Source organism: Microtus oregoni, unplaced genomic scaffold, assembly GCF_018167655.1.
Source record: "Microtus oregoni isolate MIOR12 unplaced genomic scaffold, Mior012 000015F_ref0000493, whole genome shotgun sequence".
NCBI classification, from domain to species: domain Eukaryota; kingdom Metazoa; phylum Chordata; class Mammalia; order Rodentia; family Cricetidae; genus Microtus; species Microtus oregoni.
This window is the reverse complement of record NW_024543074.1, coordinates 373,907-394,960: the sequence shown is the minus strand read 5'-3', so window position 1 is coordinate 394,960 and position 21,054 is coordinate 373,907. Positions and strand designations below refer to the sequence as shown.

The 21,054-nt window shown below is 50.6% G+C and overlaps 1 protein-coding gene across 3 annotated transcripts; it reads left to right on the top strand.

Moving 5' to 3' along the window:
• Positions 1-4,204: 4,204 nt before the first annotated feature.
• On the top strand, positions 4,205-16,538 carry LOC121456791 (gasdermin-A). 3 transcript variants are annotated; one of them, XM_041665250.1, is made up of 12 exons: positions 4,205-4,268; positions 5,632-5,850; positions 6,041-6,221; positions 10,173-10,338; positions 11,374-11,470; positions 11,926-11,973; positions 12,269-12,295; positions 12,839-12,859; positions 13,532-13,686; positions 14,160-14,274; positions 15,662-15,735; positions 15,911-16,538. In XM_041665250.1, the coding sequence occupies exons 2-12, from the start codon at positions 5,637-5,639 to the stop codon at positions 16,151-16,153; spliced, it is 1,341 nt and encodes a 446-aa protein (XP_041521184.1). In that variant the 5' UTR covers positions 4,205-4,268; positions 5,632-5,636; the 3' UTR covers positions 16,154-16,538. The 3 variants fall into 3 exon arrangements, with proteins under 3 accessions (XP_041521184.1, XP_041521185.1, XP_041521186.1); XM_041665251.1 differs by lacking the exon at positions 12,269-12,295; XM_041665252.1 differs by lacking the exons at positions 4,205-4,268; positions 6,041-6,221; positions 10,173-10,338; positions 12,269-12,295; positions 12,839-12,859 and having other exon boundaries at positions 5,794-5,850; positions 11,926-11,988; positions 13,499-13,686.
• The last annotated feature ends 4,516 nt before the right edge of the window (positions 16,539-21,054 follow it).

The following is a 21,054-nucleotide window of genomic DNA, read 5'->3' as shown; positions in this document are numbered from 1 at the left end:
GGTAGAGGTCCTGGAGGTGGGGGGGAGCAGCAGACAGAAGAAATTTCTCAGAACTGGCACTGAGGCTTGCAGTAACCTTTATGCTTATATCGACATGACAGATGGGGAAAGAGGTGGGGAAGGAAAGGAGGAGAGGACAGGAAAAGATGAAAAACAGCAGGTCAGCATGATGACATGCAACTATAACCCCAGCACCCAAGCAGCTGAGGCAGGGGAGTCTGGAGTTTGAGGCCAGCCTGCACTCTATATTGATGGGGGAGGGGAGAAGGAGAGAGGAGAAGATGGGGGAGGGGAGGAGAGCAGAGGTGCAGAAGCAAGAAGAGAGGAGAACCTGCACCCCAAAATTCTCTGCCTCCAGGTGAGATATAAACACAGCACCCCTGGGGCAGCTTCCCCCTGCCCCAGTCGTTCCTTCCTTCCATCATGTCTCCACTGCCATCCTCTCTATCTCCCTTCACTTGGGGAAGCTGAGGATGTGTCTGGGTGAGAAGTCACTGTCCCCAGCTGCTCCAGCCACCCAGCACCTCATGGTGCACCCCATCCCCTGCATTTCAGAACCTCCTCTGCCCCTTGACTTCCAGATGTCAGATTCCCCACTCTTGCCAGGATCCATGACTCCCAAACTTCGGGACTCTCTCAGTCTGCTTTTCTTTCTTTACTCTTTGGCCCTTTCCAAAGGGAAAAGTCAGCAGCAGTAAAAAGAAAAACAAGGAAATAAAAGCCTGTCTTATGTCTGTGTCTGTCTTCCTGTGACAGAAAGAGACAAGTCCCCAAAGAGCATGCAGCTGGGGAGTCTTCCTCCTTTTCCCATTTACTAACAACACATACATACATATACACACACACATACATCATACATACATACACACATACATATGTACACGTATCAGTGGATCAGAGATGAGTTAGCACTTACATGAATTGACCACCAGAGGGAGATAAAGATCAAAACCTACCATTAACTTTTTTTTCTTTTTCTTTTTTGATTTTTCTGAGACTCGAACTCAGGCCCCCTGCAAGTGCAATACTCATTCTTAACCACTGAGCCATCTCTCTCCAGCTCCTGTAAGAATCCCCAAGGTCAGGCCAGAGACCTGGAGGACGGAGACGGAGGATAAAACAAAACCAAGCAAACCCAGAAAAAGTGGCTTAACCCCAAACTGAGAACTGTTGTGGGCTCAGTGCCAAAGCTGGTGGTAAAGCCGGGTGGTTGTGGTGCATGCCTTTAATCCCAGCATTCGGGAGAGGCAAGCAGATCACTGTGAGTTCGAGGCCAGTCTAGTCTAGAGCATGAGTTCCAGGACAGCCTCCACAGCTGCACAGAGAAACCCTGTATAAAACAAACAAACAAACAAACAAAGGATTGACTGGGTTTAGTCCCCACACTCACATGGTCACATGGTAGCTCCCAACCACCTGTAACTGCGGATCCGGGGCTCTGATGCTGTCTTCTAGTCACATTTACATGTGTTCAGCTAAACACTCTTACACATAAAACAAAAATAAATAAAATAAGAATTTAGAACTTCTTACAGAATCAAGGGTAGTAAGCTCAAGTGTAACCCCAATACTCAAGAGTCTGAGACAAGAGGACGTGTGTTCAAGGCCACCCTGGGCTACACAAACTCTAAATACACACACACACAAAGAATTCTGACAGATCCCAGTACTCTGGAGGCAGAGGCAAGCGGATCTTTGTGAATTGGAGACCAGCCTGGTCTACAAGAGCTAGTTCCAGCACAGGCTCCAAAGCTACAGAAAAATCTTGTCTGGGGGGAAAAAAAAACAAGAAGAAGAAGAAGAGGAAGAAGAAGAAGAAGAAGAAGAAGAAGAAGAAGAAGAAGAAGAAGAAGAAGAAGAATCTGACAGGTTAATTAAATTCATTCAAGTGCAATTTAAATTCTTACCTAAATGCCCTGAACACAATAAGCCAACACTCTTACTAAGCAAATTTCAAGGAGGAGACCAGGGATGTAAAGTAGTCAGGGCATCCTGCATGTGACGTGCAGCAGCCCAGGGACACACCTGGACATATTTTCATTTCCTCTTTCTTCCTTCCTTGAGCCCTCTAAGCCAGTGCTTAAGACACCATTAGTCAGTCTGGGGAAATGGTGCAATATGGCAGAGATGAGGTGGAGGTAGGACAAGAACGGTGTCAGGCTAGAGAGAGATCCGCGTGAAGGGAGGACGGCAGGGAAGAGAGAGAGCCGCGTGAAGGGAGGACGGCAGGGAAGAGAGAGATCCGCGTGAAGGGAGGATGGCAGGGAAGAGAGAGAGCCGCGTGAAGGGAGGACGGCAGGCTAGAGAGAGATCCACATGAAGGGAGGACGGCAGGGTAGAGAGAGAGCCGCGTGAAGGGAGCAGGGAAGGGAGATCCACGTGACAGGAGGACGGCAAGAGAATTGAAAGAAGCAAGATGAGAGGCCAGAGGGAGGAACTGGTACAGGGACTTGGGGTCCTCAGGAAGCACAAACACATGTGTGACTTGACTCAACTCCCGCTTCGTAGACCTTCCAAAGAGCAAGGAGACAAGACAGCTCGGCCGTCAGCCACTGGACGAGGGTAGACTCTAGGAAGAACCTCCCCAATGTCTGGCCCAGGTAATGGGCAGTTGGGCCTCCTTCCCGGGGCTGATGACGGGATAGGAGTCTGCACAGCCCCAGACTATATACAGAGTTCAGACACCTTACCAGTGCAGTGATCCAAAGAGACAGAGGCAGAAATCCGGGGGGTCAGGGTGGCAGGCGTGCATAACACATATACCACGTTTCTACACATATATGCTCACATGACAAAAAACAGATGACCAATGACGACCATTACCTACCAAGTCCCCAACCGTGCCTCCCCTGAGGGAGATGGACACCTGACTACAAGCAGGGGTTGGAGCTGTCTTAGTGGCCAATTGCTATACCAGAAAGGCGTGAAGTGAGGCAGCAAAAGGATGAGGGATGGGGACCAGAGAGGCGGGGCAAAGTGTTACTGTGACATTGGGAAAAGTGACAAGGAAACATCCTCCCTGTTGAAGGAGGCTTTGAGGAAATGAAATAATAAAGTGGTTTTTTGTAAATTTTTGTTTGTTTTCTTTTCAAGACAGGGTTTCTCTGTGTAACAAGAGCTCTGGCTGTGTTAGAACTCTCTCTGTAGACCGGGCTGGCCTTGAACTCAGAGATCCACCTGCCTCCGCTTCCCAAGTGCTGGGATTTAAGGAGTGCGCCACCCTGCCCAGCTGAGTGATAAAGTAACAAAGTTTCACAGAGTATGAAATTATATCCTCGCCACCCTCAGCCCCCGAAGGAAATCTCCAGCAAACTGACTCTTCATAGGGCCTTGCTGTAAAGCATGTTATTTGTATTCTGGAGCCCTACCCGTGCCTGCAGAATCCTCTTAAATTATTTCCAAGCAGAGACTAAACATAAGGACAGACCCTGAGCGACCCGCAGGGTGACCGCTGGATCCCAGAGCTTTCCATCTCACACTGCTGGGACCCGCCTCCACTGCGTGTCTTCAGTATTCCTCGAGAAGCAGAGATGAACGGAATGCTGAACCACTGAAGGCCACTCGAGCTCGCCCTACCCCTGCCTCCCCAGACGGGTGTGTACACTGGTATTAAGCTGTGCCTGTATTGTCAGCACCAGCAGAGAAAGGTAGGGATCAGCAGGCTGATGCACAGAAAGATGAAGGGCAGGGCCTCAGCTGCTCTGCTGTCCCTGAACATACAGGATTTCTTATCATGTATCACATCCACAGGCCTCAGATGAATCACACGAATCACACATGCTTCCTGAAGGACCGTGTTGACAGCAGAGAAGAGATCCACCCTTATCCCCCGTGTACACATACAAGCACACTTAGGGTATACATATACACATGTGATTGACTCCCACTGCCTCCCTGCTCCCTAAAGTGTCCCCAAGCAACTTTCAGCTGCCACCTTCTTTCTCTCTCAACCCCGGCTATCCACACCTACACTGGCACCTGCGTGGCAGCTCCCTAGCCACCCCCTCATCTCTTAGGAGGCCAGGGCCCAGGGCCTGAGGCGGGGCACACGGAACAGGTTGATGCTGTTCTCCTGGAAGTGGGACAGAAAGGGGTGGGGCCGTTGAGGCAGGCAGGGTCTGAGGAAGCCTACGTCCCACCTCCGCAGAGGCATAAAGTGGCCCGTCCTGGTAAGAGACAGTCATTCTGCCAACCTGTAGACAGAGCGAGCTCTGGGCCCTCACCCCACCCCCAGCTGCCAGACAGGACCCAGCATCACTCCTTCCCTGGTAAGATTGGTGACAGCAGAGGAGGCAGGGGAACATTCTGGGGGTCTGGGGGAATCGTTGGACTAAAAGGTGTGGGGTTTCTTGTCTTTTATTGTGGCCATAAAATTCCCCCTGGATATCACTGGGAGTTGGTATCAGGTATCAAGGTAGGCTTCTGAGAGAGAAGAGAGAACCCTCTGAATGCTTCTCTAATGGAGAGCACTTCCCAGGGCCGCTCTTCTGGTCCCTGGAGGTTATCCTGTGAGAGAAAAGACGAAGGGAGGGAGGGAGGGAGGGAGGGAGGATGGATGCTAGCCTTGGAGGCTAGCTGATGTGTCCACTGCCACCCACCAGGATAATCTGGGTGTGTCTCTGGCTGCCCAGGTGATGTTCCTGGACTTCAAAGACAGAGACGGAAGACAGTGAACGTGAACTTCAGGTCCTCCTTGGACCCTCTCACCCCAGCACATCTCCCAGGGTCACGTTCATTCTTCCCTTCTTTCTACCCGGCACAGCGCCTGGTGCTGATGCTGCAGAGGTGACTAAGGCTCATTTCCTGTCCTCTGGGAGATTACAGGAGGTGAGACAGGCAGGTGAACAGATGGTAACAAGATGAATTAGCAGGTGTTTCCGAAGTGGATCTACAAGGTGCCTTGGGAATCCAGGCAGAGTTACCAACACGCCCGAGGGGTAAAGGGCTGAGCAGGTGCCCTGAACTGAGTGGTACAGGATGACTACGAATTCTCTCTATTGGAAAAGGGGTGTAATGTAGGCAGGGGAAACCAAGGCAAAGGAGTGGGAACTGGCCTCCTTATAGCCACGTCGCTAGGAGGCAGGGGTGAGGGATGTTCAGGGTTCAAGCAAGTGTCCCCTTGCCAAGGAAAAGGCAACTGAGGACGGTACCCAGCTCTGACTGTCCACTATTGGCCCCAGGGGTGGTTGCTTCCTTTCCCTAGTGTCCCCAGGTTCTGGTTACAGCTGTCCCCTGGTATGAGAGGAAGCCTCACTTCCTCTATTGATGACACGCCAGCTGGGCTCCGTGACTGTGAAGAAATGAACATATAATAAGAATATAATAATAACATAATAATATATTATATAATAATATATTAATATAATAATAACATATAATAAGAAAAGAGCCCTTGACAAAGGGGAGGTCTGGTGTCTCCCGCCAGCCATGTAAATTCTGAAACCCAGGATTCTTCATCACCAAATAAGGACTCTTTGGGTTCCTTCAAGACCCAACATTCAAAAACCCAGGCCTCTCTAAGGTCTCCCCTAGCTCTAGGAGTAGAGCCTGGTGACCCCTCTTTACAAAGTCCCTCTCGGGTCTTGGGATCCTCAGCGGCCACCTTGACATCCCCCATCTCTTTCTCCACAGACATAATGACTATGTTTGAGAATGTTACCCGAGCCCTGGCTAGGCAGCTGAACCCTCGGGGGGATCTGACACCCCTAGACAGCCTCATCGACTTCAAGCGCTTCCATCCCTTCTGCCTGGTGCTGAGGAAGAGGAAGAGCACGCTATTCTGGGGAGCCCGCTATGTCCGCACCGACTACACGCTCCTGGATGTGCTGGAGCCAGGCAACTGCCCCTCAGGTTAGCCTCTCAAACAGAGCTGGGCTCTAGGGGTTCCGTAGGGCTAGGACCAGCCATCTGGTCCTTCTAGGACCGTGGAGCTCTCTCTTGCCTGATGTGGTTAGGGGTCACCAAGCCCACAGTTCTCACTGGGTGCTGAGGCGCCATGGGGATTCAGCTCAGTTCAGCTCCTGGCTTTTCCCTCCTGTAGATCCCACAGATTCTGGGAACTTTAGCTTTAAGAACATGCTGGATGCCCGAGTGGAGGGAGATGTGGACGTGCCAAAGACGGTGAAGGTAAAAGGGACTGCAGGCCTGTCACGAAGCAGCACACTGGAGGTTCAGACCCTCAGCGTGGCTCCCAAGGCTCTGGAGAACTTGCACAAGGAGAGGTGAGAGGGGCCGGGGCTGATGGGATGATGGGATGGGGTTGGGCAGTGCACAGATGCTCTGGACCACAGGTGGAAGGGTAAAACCCTCACCCCGACCTTTGCCAATGTAGTCTCCACAGGAACATCCTTAAAGAGAATTCTCCTGGGGGATGGGAAAGTAGCTCAATAGTGGAGTCTAGCAGGGGCAAGGGGAATCTTTTGCAACTATGGGCACAACCAAGCTCCTTCCTAGACATTGCCCCCATCATCCAGCACCTCCAGTATCATTCCTCCCCCCACGCATGCATGCATGCACACATGCACACCCATAAGCACACACATACACAGATGTGGACGTTCAGATGTTCATATTCACTTGCTGTGTGACCTTGGGAAAGTCATTTCTCAGGGAACCTCAGTTTTTTGGGTTTGTTTTTTATTTTTTGCTATCACACAGTGGGAATGAATGACAGTTGCTAAGGTTCCTTCAACCCTAAGACTATGAAACGTAATGGAAAAGGCAGAGGTCATAGTAACTGTTCCTGGCATAGACTATCCGGAGCCCTCTCCCATAAGCAAGCTTCAGACTGGCTCCATCCACACACCTAGGGACCGCTGCCCCACCAGACAAGGGGTATGTCGGAAGGGATGTTTACACAAGGCACACGCCTGGCTTGACAGGGGACCTGACTTTCAAATAATTAAGTAGCGGTTGAAAGAAGCAGGTGAGGACTGGAGGGGCCAGAAGGAAAGGCTTGCAAGTATGACAAGTCACCCTGGAAACACTTCCAGATTTCTGAGTGTAAGGCATCCTGCTATGTGCTGGTGTTTCTAGAGTGTCTATGTTCAAACAACCCTGTGGTGTAGGAAGGAGAAAACTACTCTGTAAGAGTGATTATCCAGCTGGTGGTGGCAGATAATTATCACCTTTAATCCCAGCACTCGGGAGGCAGAGGCAGGCGAATCTCTGAATTTAAGGCCAGCCTGGTCTACGGAGTGAGTTACTGGACAGCCAAGGCTACATATTAAAACCCTATATTGAAACAGAAGAGTAATTATTCAATGCAAGAAGTGATCCGTGCATAGGAAGCACTCGGTTCGACTTGTGGCGGGGAGGGGGCTTCTGGCTGGGGAAGTAAGACAGGACCCTCACAAGGTGGTGGTCTCGGGTGGAGGCTTTGAGCGATGGGAGCATGCAGAGAGAGAAGTGCGTTATGAAGACAAGCAGGTGAGATGTCTCAAGACCAAGAGGGACCATGGGAGAACTAGCGCGACAGAGGCAAAGGAGACACCAAAGGAACGAGAGAAAGCTATAGGGTAGACTCAGAGCAGGTAGGAACCAGAAGCCAGGTCAAGGAGCCCAATAAGCAGACACCAGGGACACCCTGATGTGGCTCTGATGTGGCCTGTGACCGACCTGACCAGAAGGAAGAAGTGCGTTAGACAGAGGAAGGCGGGGTTAGGAGTGTCTCAGGAGAGACCCTGTCCCGCTGCCCATCAGACGTATAAAATGAGGACATGGGATGGGGGATTTGCCTCTGTGTGCTGTGAGTATGTTTTGTTACCATTGGCAAAGAACAAATCTGCTTTGGCTTATGGCAGGACAGACTATAGCAAGGCAGGAAATCTAAACAGAGACAGAGGAGGAAAGAAGGCAGAGTCGGGCAGACGCCATGTAGCCGCCCAAACTCGAATAATTACACAGAAGCTATATTTACCGACATGAGCTGGGAATTGTGGCTGGAAGGCAGGGAGGAATGGGTGCAAGGCTTATTGCAAAGGATGATGGGATGGATTAAACGCAACAGCTGGGTATAGAGTGATGGGGACATGGTGGTGGTGAGGGTCTTGTTAAAGGTGACTCTGGGTCTTGACTTAGGTTGTGACATTACAAGACATTGGAGATGACAAGCAGGAAGACAGAAGCGAGGAAGTTCTGTAGGGCTGGCTGCCAGCTCCTAACATGGCACAATTGGAGTACCTACCTCCTGAGAATGGTCAAGGGGGAGCTGGGAAAGGGGCAGGAAGCTCAGAGAGCGGTCAGGATAAAGACGAACATGTGGCAGTCAGCAAGATACCAATCAGGATGGCAGGGATCGGGTGGGGAGATGAGGAGGCTGGAGAATACTCAGAGAGGAGGCATAAAAACAGAATCTCGGGGACGGGAGAGATGGCTTAGCGGCTAAGAGAACTTGCTGCTTTTGCAGAGGACCCGAGTTCAGATCTCAGTACTCACATCAGGCAGTTCACAAGCACCAGTAACTCCAGCTCCAGGGGATCTGATGCTTTATTCTTGCTTACACACACACACACATGCACACACACGCATGCACACACACACATGCACATACACACACATGCACACACACACACACGCACATACACACAAAACAGCAAAATCTCAGAGGACAGAAAATATTAAGGTTCCAAATGAACTGGAAAATGGGAGTCAGATAGAATGTATATGATTTAGAGCTGGGCGGTGGTGGCACACACCTTTAATCCCAGCACTGGGGAGTCAGAGAGGCAGGTGGATTTCTGTGAGTTCGAGGCCAGCCTGATCTACAGTGCAAGTTCCAGGACAGTCAGGGATATATAGAGAAACCTGGTCTTGAAAAACTAAAAACAAAAGCAAGCAAACAAACAAAGAAGAATGTATATGATTTAGAAACCAGAAAGATAGGAGGAGAAGAAGCAGCAGCACACAATTAGAAGCCGAGATACAACACAGTCACACTGCACAATTAGGAAGGGGCACCCAGTACAGAGCGTGCAGGGCCATTGTGATTTCAGCTGACGGGCAGAATCAGAAGACAAATTAGAAGAAATTAGTAATCAGAAGAAATCATGACGGGATGGTAAAGACTAGACAAAGACAAATATCTTTGGAGATTTTGCCAATAAGGCGAAGGAAACAAGTTGGGTGGTGGTTTGAAGGAGTGTTCAGGAATGGAAGCAGATCTTTTAGGGGCAGAGACGTGTTTACATACGGAAGGAAGGCGAAGGAGACGAAGCCTTGGGAATGGCAAGAGGTGAGACTAAAGATGGAGAAGAGGTGACGGTGACGGGCCACATCTGGGAAACGGAGGCAGGAATAGGTGCACTGCTTGTCCCACAAGTGTGCGTACATGAGTTTAATCCCCAGGGCCCACGTAAAAGGCGCACGTACTGTCCTGCCTCTGAGAACCCAGTGTTCTCACAGAAAGATAGGGCTCAGAGACGGGAGAATCCCTGGGGGTGTGAACTGGAGAAAGAAGGACACAGCTAGGCTGGTATACTCAGACAATGAAAGATCTTACCTTAAACAAGGAGGGAGGCAAAGATAGACACCTGAGGCTGTCACCTGACCCCCACACTGTAGCACATATCCATGTACACACACATCATATGTGCATACACACACACACACAAAAAAAAAAAAAAACGAGGCAGAGAAGTCTCAGACACATAAAAAGAGGCCACAAGAGGAGAACCTGTTCCTGGGTAGGAGGAGAGGAGGAAGTGACCACCAGGCCTCGATCCAGGCCAGGTGCTGCGCCTCCGGCTGTTTGCCCAGTTTATCTTGCACCTTGGGAGGTTGTTGGCGTCAGCTCTGTTTTATAGGTGAGGCAACGCAGACTCAAAGCAACTGCCCTGCCCGGAAGCTGGAGGTCTGAGTTTGCACTGTGGTCTGACTGAACCCTCATTCCTTCCCTGGCACCTTACTGTCTAGATGCTAGGATTGACAAATTAAAAAGTAGACACTGCGGGGCATGGTGACACATGCCTTTAGTCCCAGTTCTTGGGCGGCAAGGGCAAGTAAATCTCTGTGAGTTCAAGGCCAGTCTGCTCTACAGAGAGAGAGCACGCCAGGTCAAACAAGGCTGTATAGCGAGACCCTATCTCAGAAATAAAATAAACGTTAATATAAAGCCCCGAAGCTGGCCCTGGCGAGGAGGCACTGAGTGATGTCCTATGCTTTTCTTGCCTCAGGAAACTGGCAGCGGATCACCCCTTCCTTAAGGAGATGCGGGATCGTGGGGAGAACCTGTACGTGGTGATGGAGGTGGTGGAGACGGTGCAGGAAGTCACTCTGGAGAGAGCTGGCAAGGCAGAAGGCTGCTTCTCCCTTCCATTCTTTGCCCCGCTGGGACTGCAGGTTTGCTTCACACATGCGTGCGCACACACAAACACACACACACACACACACACACACAGGCTCCATTAACGCTGCCTGAATGGTGCCTACTCAGGATAGAGGACATGGAAAAAAAATATCCAAAGCCAAGTTGTTGGCCACACACCCCTCTCCTTGCTTAGCAGTACCAAGCAGGGCAGGGTCCCGGTCCACACACCACAGACAATACGGAGCAATCCAAGTGTTACCGAGTTTGTCCTCATCCCTCCCCTCCCACCTGCCAAAGCTGAAGAGCAGAGCTCCTGCCTGGTGGGGGAGGGGGCGCACCAGTAATCCCAGCACTCTGAAGGCAGAGGCCAGAAGGGTCACAGGTTCAAAGTCAGTCTGGGCTACCTGGTGAGCCCCTGTGGTGGGGGTAGGTCAGAAAGTTCTGCAGGCAGTGGCACATGCCTATAATCCCAGCACTCGGGAGGCAGAGGCAGGCGGATCTCTGTTTTCGAGGACAGCCTGATCTACAAGAGCTAGTTCTAGAACAGGCTCCAAAGCTACAGAGAAAACCTGTTTTGAAAAATCAAAAAGAAAAAAAAAAGTCCTCACATATACACGAGACACACAGTGAAAGGCCAGAGGATGTAGGCTTGGACAATTCAGAAGAAGGAAGTGCATCTCTTCCGTCTCTACACACACCTAGTGAGTGTGTTCATGAGGGATGGCCTGGGATTGGGAGCAGGGGAGGAGTTAGTCATGGAAGACTTCCTGGATGAGATAAGAATGGGGTAGTTGGTGTAGAGGAAGAGGAAGCAGGATGGTGCACAGGCAGGTGCTGGAGCAGGTCTGCCCAGTTCCCTTCACATGTCGAATCCAGAAGCAGACATAGCACGGTAGAGGGTGAGCCCTAGAGTCCAGACCACAGAGACAGCTGGAGACAGCTGGAGGTCCTGCTGGGGCCTCCCCAGAGGCTCTCAGCCCCGGCTCCGCACCTGCCTCCTGCCCCTGCTGTAATGTCGCCTATGCAGGACCTCAGAGGACTCACAGACTCTCATTGTGTAACCCTAGGGATCCGTGAACCACAAGGAGGCTGTAACCATCCCCAAGGGCTGTGTCCTGGCCTTTCGTGTGAGACAGCTGATGGTTAATGGCAAAGATGAGTGGGGTGAGCAGAGACCGGCACGTTCTCCCCTCAAGATAGGGGTGTCTCCATCAGTGCGGGGGCATCCTGGTCCTATCTTGCAATGATGTGGGGGGATCGGGGAGGCAGCAGATTCTATTGCCCATTGCCAGAGACAGAAGTGGGGGGGGGACTCTGAGTTCCAGGTATCTCTGGGTGCTGGGGAAGCCATAGGGAGTGACACAAAGACCAAACCAGCACAGCCTCTGACCTTAGAAAGCCCAAGGAGACAGATCCTGCTGCCAGAACTGGATTTCAGGAGAGAAAATGCTATTGTAGGCAAGAGCTTACAACTTCCAGCAGTAGGGTTGGGTAGAGAATTAGAGGGGGCATTTGAGGGGCAGAATCTAGCCCTGAGCAGAACCCTTGGGCTTGAGGCTACAGAAGGAGGAGTGTGTTAGCCGGTGTAACTCTTGGGTGCCTTCTCTTGTCCATTACAGACATCCCACACATCTGCAATGACAGCATGCAGACCTTCCCTCCAGGAGGTAGGTGCGCCCCACGTCCCTTGCCCCAAGTCAACCCCTAAAATCTCCCACCCTCTAAGAGCAGCGCACGAGCATGCGCTCTTGTTTCCTAGGCCCTCAGGCAGATAGAGGTATGGGATATAAATACTGCCCAGAGAGACAAAGAAACAAAGACACCATCACGAACAGAGAGATTTGGAGACAGGGTGTGCTAACAGGGTCTCCGGGTTTTCATGAGGACGCAGTCTTAACAGTAGCTTTAGCGAAAGGCAGCAAAGAGCTCGTCCTGACAGATGTGCTCTTTTTGTGTTTTCAGAAAAGCCAGGAGAGGCAAAATTCTTACGTAAGTGTGCCTTTTGCTTCACAACTTCCTTGACTCAGGTTCAAAACTCCCATCTTCCTCCCCCTTCCATAGGACAGAGAAGTTAGTGAGACAGGTCTCAGCAAACAGCTACCCCTCAACTACAGAACCCCCCGTAGAACCTCCAACAGAAAGTTAGGAAAAAGCCACGGAAGGGGGAGATCTGTAGACAAGATGCGCAGGAGATCAGCTGTCTCAGGCCTTTGTTGTCAAGGGCCCCAGTAGCTGCAACCTGTTTGCACAGGTATCTGCTGTCCAGTAACTAGGGCAGGAGGCACTGAGTCACTAAGCTGCTGGTCGGACACCAGTTTGGTCGGATTGCCCTTTTCACATTGCATTAGCTCCTCCTCTCCACTCCCGCCACGCAGGACTGTGTGGCAAGAATGGAGCCGGAGGATTCTGGAGAGGGCTGGGACTCAGAGGGGCGGTGCAGTCTCATGGTCCCCAGAGACTCACTGCCTAGGGGTGGCCGCCATTCTGAAGGATCGTGCTCTTACCTGCCTGCTTACTTTCTTATTTTCTCAGTTATCCAGGCATCTGATGTTGGTAAGGAGTTTTGGGAATGTTTTCAAGACTTTGCCACACAGGTAGGGGGAGAAGCATTAGGGGGGAAGGAAAAGAAAAAGGCCGAGTCCCAGGTCCTGAAATTAGAGCCACTTCCAGGAAGCCACTCTCTCCAACACAGACTGGATGTACTTTTAGGATGCCGGGTCTCTAAGCAACCAGGCTGCAGCTCACTTCTTTCCCCGGATCCATACCCTCACTGCTCTGAAGCAGTCCCAGCTCAACTGTCACTAAGTTGTCAAAGGCGTCCTTTCCACAAGAGAAGGGGAAATAGGCTCACCCTAAACGGCTAGCTGGACTGGTTGAAAATACAGACCAACTGCGAACTGATGAAGTCTGGGGGGCGGGGCGGAGGGGGGGGGGAGTCGTGGGAATGGAGGCGTGGTTAACTGTTCTGTTAGTTGACTGCATGGGTTCCCGTCCGCCTTCTAGCTCCATCCTTCATGATGAGGCTTTAGCATAACTTCATAACCGCACACCTTGGTAAAGAGGTCCAATTCAAGCTGGAAGCAGGGCACAGGGTGGAGAGGGGAGAGGGAGGTGTGACTGAGCCCGCAGAAACTATATACTGGGTGGGAGGGGCCAGGTGAAGGGGCGCCCTCGGCCTTGACTGTGCCCTAGGGGAGATGCCAGCGGTGTTGACTGTACCCCTAGGGGAGATGCATGACGACTTCGAGACTTTAAAAGAGGAGGTTCAGAGAGAGACTCATGAAGTGGAGAAACTGAGTAAAGTGGGGCAGAGCTCCCTGCTCACCTCCCTCAGCAACCTCCTAGGAAAGAAAAAAGAGCTCCAAGACCTTGAACAGACGGTGAGGTCCCGTGGGGAAAACCGGAAGTGTGGGGGAAGGCGCGCCTGGGTGGTGGTGGGCCGGTGCAGATGGGGAGGGGGAACTGACAGTGCACAGAGCGGCCAGAGGCTATAGAATCCACAGCGGATACTTTCTCAAGGCTGGCCAAGTGTACCTAGGCTACTAGCCATCACTGGCCCCTTAGTCCCTGGAAAAGAGCATTGGCACAGGGTTCCCGGAAGGCACGTGCACTCTCTGCTGTCAGAGTGTAGCAACAGGCCAGTGGCGCCCTCTGCTGGATAACAGCTTGAACCTTCCAGAGCTCCAAACCCAGGGAACAAGGAACCTAGGTCCAGGCTTTCCAGGACCTGACTACACAAAACACAAAAAAGAAATAGGAAGTGGGAGAGAGCCAGCCGGAGTCCAGAAGCTATGTGTGCCAGGTGCTAGGTTAGACCCTACCTGAGGGATTAATCACCCAGTTTTCCTCACAGCTCGAAGCAGCTCTAGACAAGGGACATGAAGTGACCCTAGAAGCACTCCCAAAAGACGTCCTGCTGTCAAAGGATGCCATGGGCGCCGTCCTCTATTTCCTCGGGGCTCTAACAGGTGAGTGAGCAGTGAGTCACGTGGTTTTCTGTTACAAGAATAAACCCTGTGAATGACTTCCCAAATGCGTGAATGAGAGGATGCCAGGTGGTCTGTACTACAGTCGTTTGTATAAACACTTTTTAAAAATTGATTCCAGCTGGGTATGTAGTTCAGTATTGTGGCACTTGCTTAGCATACGCAATGCAATGCTAAGGGGCCCCGAGTTCAAACCCTGCTACTGGAGGGAGAAAAAAAAAAATCAGTCACCACCATTGGTTTTGTTGGTTTCATTCCTAGGAACTCAGCTGGTCCTTTATTTATTTATTTAGCTGCATATTTAAGCCTTCTGCCTAGAGCTAAGTTCATGGCTTCCATATTGCTGCCCACCTGTTAGCTTTACTTTTGGGGAGTAACCAATCACAAGGTGGCTCAATGAGTAAAGGCTCTTGCTGCCAAGCTGGGCCACCTGAATTCAATTCCTGGTGCCCACATGGTGGGACACCACTCCGGCAAGTTGTCCTGTCCCTCCCACGTACACATCATGGCATGCACAGGAGAGTGCTTGAATGCACACACAGACACATGTGCATGCACACACAATTGTGGGGGAAAAGTCAGACATGGTGGTGCACACCTTTAATCCCAGCACTTGGGAGGCAGAGGCAGGTGGATCTCTGAGGTCAAGGTCAGCCTGGTCTACAGAGTGAGTCCACGATAGCCAGAGCTACATAGTGAGACCCGTTCTCAGTAAATAAATAAGAAAGAAAAAAAGGAAGAAAGAAAGATAGAAAGAAAGAAAAATGCCAAACCCAAAGGAAACCCCTCAGCTATGACTTCCTTAACTCCCTGGGTTGTCACCACTGTGGTAGCTCATCCTTATAAGCCAAGCACTCAGGAGGTTGAGGCAGGAGGATCACTGTGGGTCTGAGGCCACGTTGGGTTACAGAGTGAGTTCTAATCCGACCTGGGCTACAGAATGAGATCCTGTCTCAAAAACAAACAGAAAGCACCACTTTGTCTTCCCCCCAAAACTGCAGCAAAAGATTAGAATTGGGGTTCGCTGTGCTTTCTAGACAGGGTCTCACCATAGCCCTGGCCTGCCTGGAACTCACTATGTAGAATGATCTGGACTCGAACTCACAGAGATCCATATTCCGGCCTCCCACACGCTGGGGTTAAAGGTTCATGCCCCTTACTCAGTCAAGGGTCACGACTTTGCATTTAGTGCCCAGCCAAGATGTGCGTTATAGAGCAGGTGTTCAGCTGCGGGCGGATGGAGAGATGGACAGATGGACAGATGGATTCGTTGACTAGAGTGTGCAGGAATTCTGAAACGTCACTATTTGGAGTCTGTAGTTCCCTCTGGACCAGCAACACATTTTTCTTCCTCTGCTTTTCCCTCCAGTGCTAAGTGAAGCCCAACAGAAGCTTCTTGTAAAATCCTTGGAGAAGAAGCTCCTCCCAATGCAGTTGAAGCTGGTGAGATGCCAGGGAGAAGCCGCAGATGGGAGGGCACAGCTGGAACCACTGGGAGTCTTATCCTAGGAGCTGTGTCTTCCCGCTCCCTAGGTGTTCAGGGTAATCAGCCTGCCTTTGTCAGGAGAGGGGCAGGGGGTTCGGTTCCTCCTTTTCAGGCCACTTTGGTCCCTTGCAGGTTGAAAGCACCATGGAGCAGAACTTCCTGCAAGATAAAGAGGGTGTTTTCCCTCTGCGGCCTGACCTGCTCTCCTCCCTCGGGGAGGAGGAACTGACCCTCACAGAAGCCCTAGTGGGGCTGAGCGGCCTGGAAGTCCAGAGATCCGGCCCCCAGTACACGTGGGATCCGGACACCCTCCCACGCCTCTGCGCCCTCTACGCAGGGCTCTCCTTCCTTCAGCTGCTGAGCAAGGCTTCCTAAGGCACCTTCTCTGCCTGCTTCCCTCCCGCCTTCCCGACCTTACTGTGCTCTCTGGAACTCTCCAAGTTGCTAGAGTCTCCAGGATTAACTGAAATGCCATGTTCCTCATGCATCATCACCAAATCCCACCTACCCTAGCGTCTCTCTCCTTCTGTCCTCCATCTCAGTCACCCACTAAGCCCATCTCCTGATGCTTAAATCGTGAAGATACAGAATCATTCAAAATCTTTGCAAATTTGAGCCATTTCATTAAGAAAAACAAAGAAGCAAGCAAACATCAATTTCCCAGTCAAATCCTTCCCACTTGTGCCTCAAAAAACAAATCAAACAAACAAACAAACAAAAACCTACCCTTTCTGGAATAAATGGAAAATATTATATTATGTCGATCCTAGGACAAGCTGACTTCCGGTTCTTATGTAAAGGGAATCAGTCATTTGTGCCAGGTAAAGAAGCAGACGTTATCCATGTGTACGTGACTCTGCTCACACTGTCCTCGGGCTGGCTGGAAGATGCTCCAAGAGCCCAGGGGGTTACAGTGCACACTGTCCGCTCTACATGCAGAAGAGCATCAAAACCGTATGCGTTCATCAAGGAGCCCACGTCCTCTAGTCCTGGGTGAGGGCTTGGGAGAGGGAAAGGTCTAGAGGCGGATGATATAAGCCCCAAACAAACAAACACAAGTTTTCAAGATGGTTAAGAAAAACTGCAGGTGATCATAGTGAGACCTTGTTTTAAATTTTTTTTAAATATTTATTTATTATGTATACAATATTCTGTCTGTTGTATGCCTGCAGGCCAGAAGAGGGCACCAGACCCCATTACAGATGGTTGTGAGCCACCATGTGGTTGCTGGGAATTGAACTCAGGACCTTTGGAAGAGCAGGCAATGCTCTTATCCACTGAGCCATCTCTCCAGCCCCTTAAATTTTTTTTTTTTTAGGGAGCTGGAAAGTTGGCTTAGGGGTAAGGGCACTTGTTGCTCTTTCAGAGGACCTGGGTTCAATTCCCAGTACCCATGTGATGTGATCACAGGGGATCTAAGGCCTTCTTCTAGCCTCCAAGGGTCCTACTTGTATGTGGTTCATAAACATGCAGGCAAAACAGCCACACATATAAAATAAAAAATTTTAATTAGAAAAGAGGAAGAGGGGAAGGGGCCCTTTGAGAGTCAATCATTCCTTTCACAGGGGTCACCAAAGACCATCGGAAAACACAGATATTCACATTACGATTCATAACGGTAGCAAAATTACAGTTATGAAGAAGCAACGAAAATAATTTTGTGGTTGGGGGGTCACCACAACACGAGGAACGGTATAGAAGCATCGAAGCGTTCGGGCGTTGAGAACCACCGCGTTAAATGATACTTGCTTTCTTTCCGCTTTTTGTTTTGTTTTCAGCCTCAATTCAGGATGGGTGTGGGAGGAAATAATACAGATAGGCTTGGCCAATATACTTTAATCTCATCAAATTTCTGGGTTCCTATCGCCTTCCGCCTAAGATGGGCTTTGAACATGTGTCACCAGTCTTGTGTATTTGCACTTATTTATGGGGGCTGCATTGTGCCATGCCATGCTTGTATGGGTCAGAGGACAACTTCTGGGAGTTGGTTCTCTCTTCCCATCATGTAGGATCCAAGAATTGGATCAGTCGTCAGGCTTGGCATTGAGCAAAACCATCTCACCAACCCACCAATATCTCCATCTCCCCTTCCCTCTTACATGTATGGGTATTTTGCCTGCATGTATGTATGTGTACCACTTGCATGCCTGGTGCTCTCAGATGCCAGAAGAGAAGGCTGGATCCCTGGAGGGAACCGGAGTATGGACAGCTGTGAACCACCGTGTGGGTGCTGGGCTCACACCCAGGTCCTCTGGAAGAGCAGTCGGCGCTCTTAACCTCTGAGTCATTTCCCCAGCATTCCGAGCCACACCTACGCCCACACCCACACGTATTATACACATCAATCTCTTTTCAAGCAATTTTATGAGTAGACTATATCTCCAAGGCCCCCGGAGTCAGAATCTCCCACTTCTTACCGACCTCCTTGCCCAGGCCAGTTCCTCCACAGCAAGACTCATCACGACCAGCTGCCAAAAGCTTCACGGTTAGCCCTCCTCCCCCGCTCCTGGCATCTTTGGAAGCCCTCGGGTTCTACTGCGGTCTTCTCTGGTGACTTATTCATTTGTTCCCCATGCTGTAAACTTCACAGAGGCGAGCTGACATCTTAACTAGCAGCCAGCAAGGTAACTTCCGTGATTGGAAGGATGAATGACAAAGCTGGTCTGCTTTCTCCCTTCGCCATTCCCGCCACCTGAAGTCCAGGGTGTCATGAGAGTCTTTAGTAAGTTTATCCCTGTGCTCATTAGAAAGCTCTGTTCTCTGTCCCCCAGCACTGAGGGGGGGACGGTGGAAGGACAGCTTGGGAGAACAGGTCCAGGTGTGCGCCCTAGAAGTGGAGCACACATTTCTGTTTGCCGAGTGGCTGCCTAGTACTGAGAATTATTTGCCGCAATAGAATAAAAATCATACAAGTGATAAGTAGGGACACCAGCAAGGTGGTTCAGCAGCACTTGCTGCTGAGTCTCACGACCTGACTTCAACTGCCAGGCCCCAGGTGGGAAGGGGTGTCCTCTGACTCCCTCACATACATGAGAAGAGTGGCCCCCAACTAACCACATACGTGAATGAAAAATTTAAAATATATGCAGCTGCCAGGTGTGACGGGGCAGAGAAGGATCTAGATGCCTTTTATCCCAGTGCTCTGGAGACAGGGGGTGAAGCTCTATGAGTTACAAGCCAGCCAGGGCTACAGAGTGAGTCTCAAAAACCAAACAACACTGGGTGGTGGTGGCACATGCCTTTAATTTCAGCACTTGGAAGGCAGAGGCAGGCAGATCTCTGTGAGTTCGAGGCCAGCCTGGTCCACAAAGCTAGGTCCAGGACAGGCTCTAAAGCTACAGAGAAACCCTCTCTTGAAAAACCAAAACAAACAAACAAACATAGACGTCTTGAGGACTTGGACTATAAAAGAGACACATTCTGTGTCTTCTGAATCCCTGTTCAAGCCTGTGCTGAGCCAGTCCCAGCTCTTTTTATAGAGGAGATCAAGTTTCCATGCTGGAGTTTTGTTTTGTGCCGATGGGAAGGCTTTCTGGTCCAGTCTTCTTCCATCTGTGCACCCCACAAAGGACATCATTCTGCTCCCCATTCACAGGCCTCCGCAAACTGCTCCCTTAGAGCATCTTCCTTCCCTCCCCACAGCACACCGGGTCCCAAAGCAGAACATGTAGAGTGTCAACTTTTTCCTCACCCTCTCTTGTGGCAATGCCTTTATCTGCTAACTCACCTTGCTCATCCGGTTGTTTTGTGTTTGAGGAGGCAGCAGGCTGTCACACTGTAGCTCAGGCTTTCCTGAAACTATGTAGCCCAGGCTAACCTCCAAGTAATGACAATTGTTTTTCCTTACTGGGATTACTGGAGTGGAACATAGTGCTTGTCTGGGTACATTACATTCTCTCTCTCTCATTTATTTTTGGGGGCGTGCTGTGATGGCATGCTTGTGGAGGTCAGAGTACAACCTGTGGGACTCTTCTCTCGTTCTACCATGGAACCTAGGGATTAAGCTCATGTCTTCATGTCTCCACACTTGGCAACAAGGTCCTTTATCCTTGTGGGCCCATATTACTTTTTTTTCCTTTCTTTTTCCGCCTCCTCCTCCTTCTCCTCCACTTCCTCCCTCTCCCTCTCCTTCTTCTTCCTTTTTGGAATTTGCTATGTAGATCCTCTTCCCTAGTGCTGAGATTAACGATGGCACTACATCTGGCCCTACTTTTGTTTTGTTCTATTTTTCGAGACAGGGTTTCTTTGTAGCTTTGGAGCCTGTCCTGGAACTCGCTCTGTAGACCAGGCTGGCCTCGAACTTACAGAGATCAGCCTGCCTCTGCCTCCCGAGGGCTGGGGTTTGCTGGGAGCCGATTTGAATAGCTGCCATTACAAGATGGCATTTGGCGCCAGCCTTGCTTGATAGATAACTCCATATTAGGGTTCCATTTCTTCCACCGGAAAACAGGGTGAGTTGTTGTGATCTAGCTGCCCACACTTCCCCTGACCGGCAGGGGAACATCCTGGTCTGTAATTGACAAGGATGTTCCCCTGCTTTCTTTCCTGCCGGTGGGTCTCCAGAATCAAAGTATCAAAAGTTGCTAGGCAGACTCCCTATATAAGCAGCTATAGTTCAGCGCCCCTTGCCCCTTACTTTCTGCTCTCCCTACAACCAAGAGGCTCCAATAAAGTGTGATTTGAGAAGACTCCTCGTCTGGTGGCTGTTCCTTCCTGCTGGTCAGGGAGCTCGCCGCAGGGGTTAAAGGAATGAGCCTTACTTGATCTGGGTTTCGCAACAATCCTCTACATATTGGCCCTGAGCTGTATACTATGTGGCCTCCTATTATTAAATTTGACTAATTCTACACAAATACACCCTACCCCAACATACCCTCAGGCTGCAGAGAAGGTCTACCTTATATTCAGCACTATACAAAAATTTGACAAGGAAGTTCGGATGCCAAGGGGTAGAGCTCAGTTCAATCTAACAGCCTAGCTACAAGCACACAGGCTCTCTTCTTCCCGGCGCTGGAAGCACCCGGCGTGCGTTGAGAGCGCGAGCCTGACGGATTTCACAGAGGACCTGACCTGCGCAAACTGGGAGAGTTTGCCGGGCGGAGAAGAGAAAGGAAAAAAAAAAAAAAGCCCGGCAACTTGTGATGTCTTCAGGATCTGCGCTCGGATAGGTCCTATCCACTTACGTATTAGAGTCTGTGGTAGCCCAGGTTGGAGCCTAAGAGGGACCTCTCGCGGACATCCGGAGATACGCACTCGAGAGGAAAATAAAATCACCA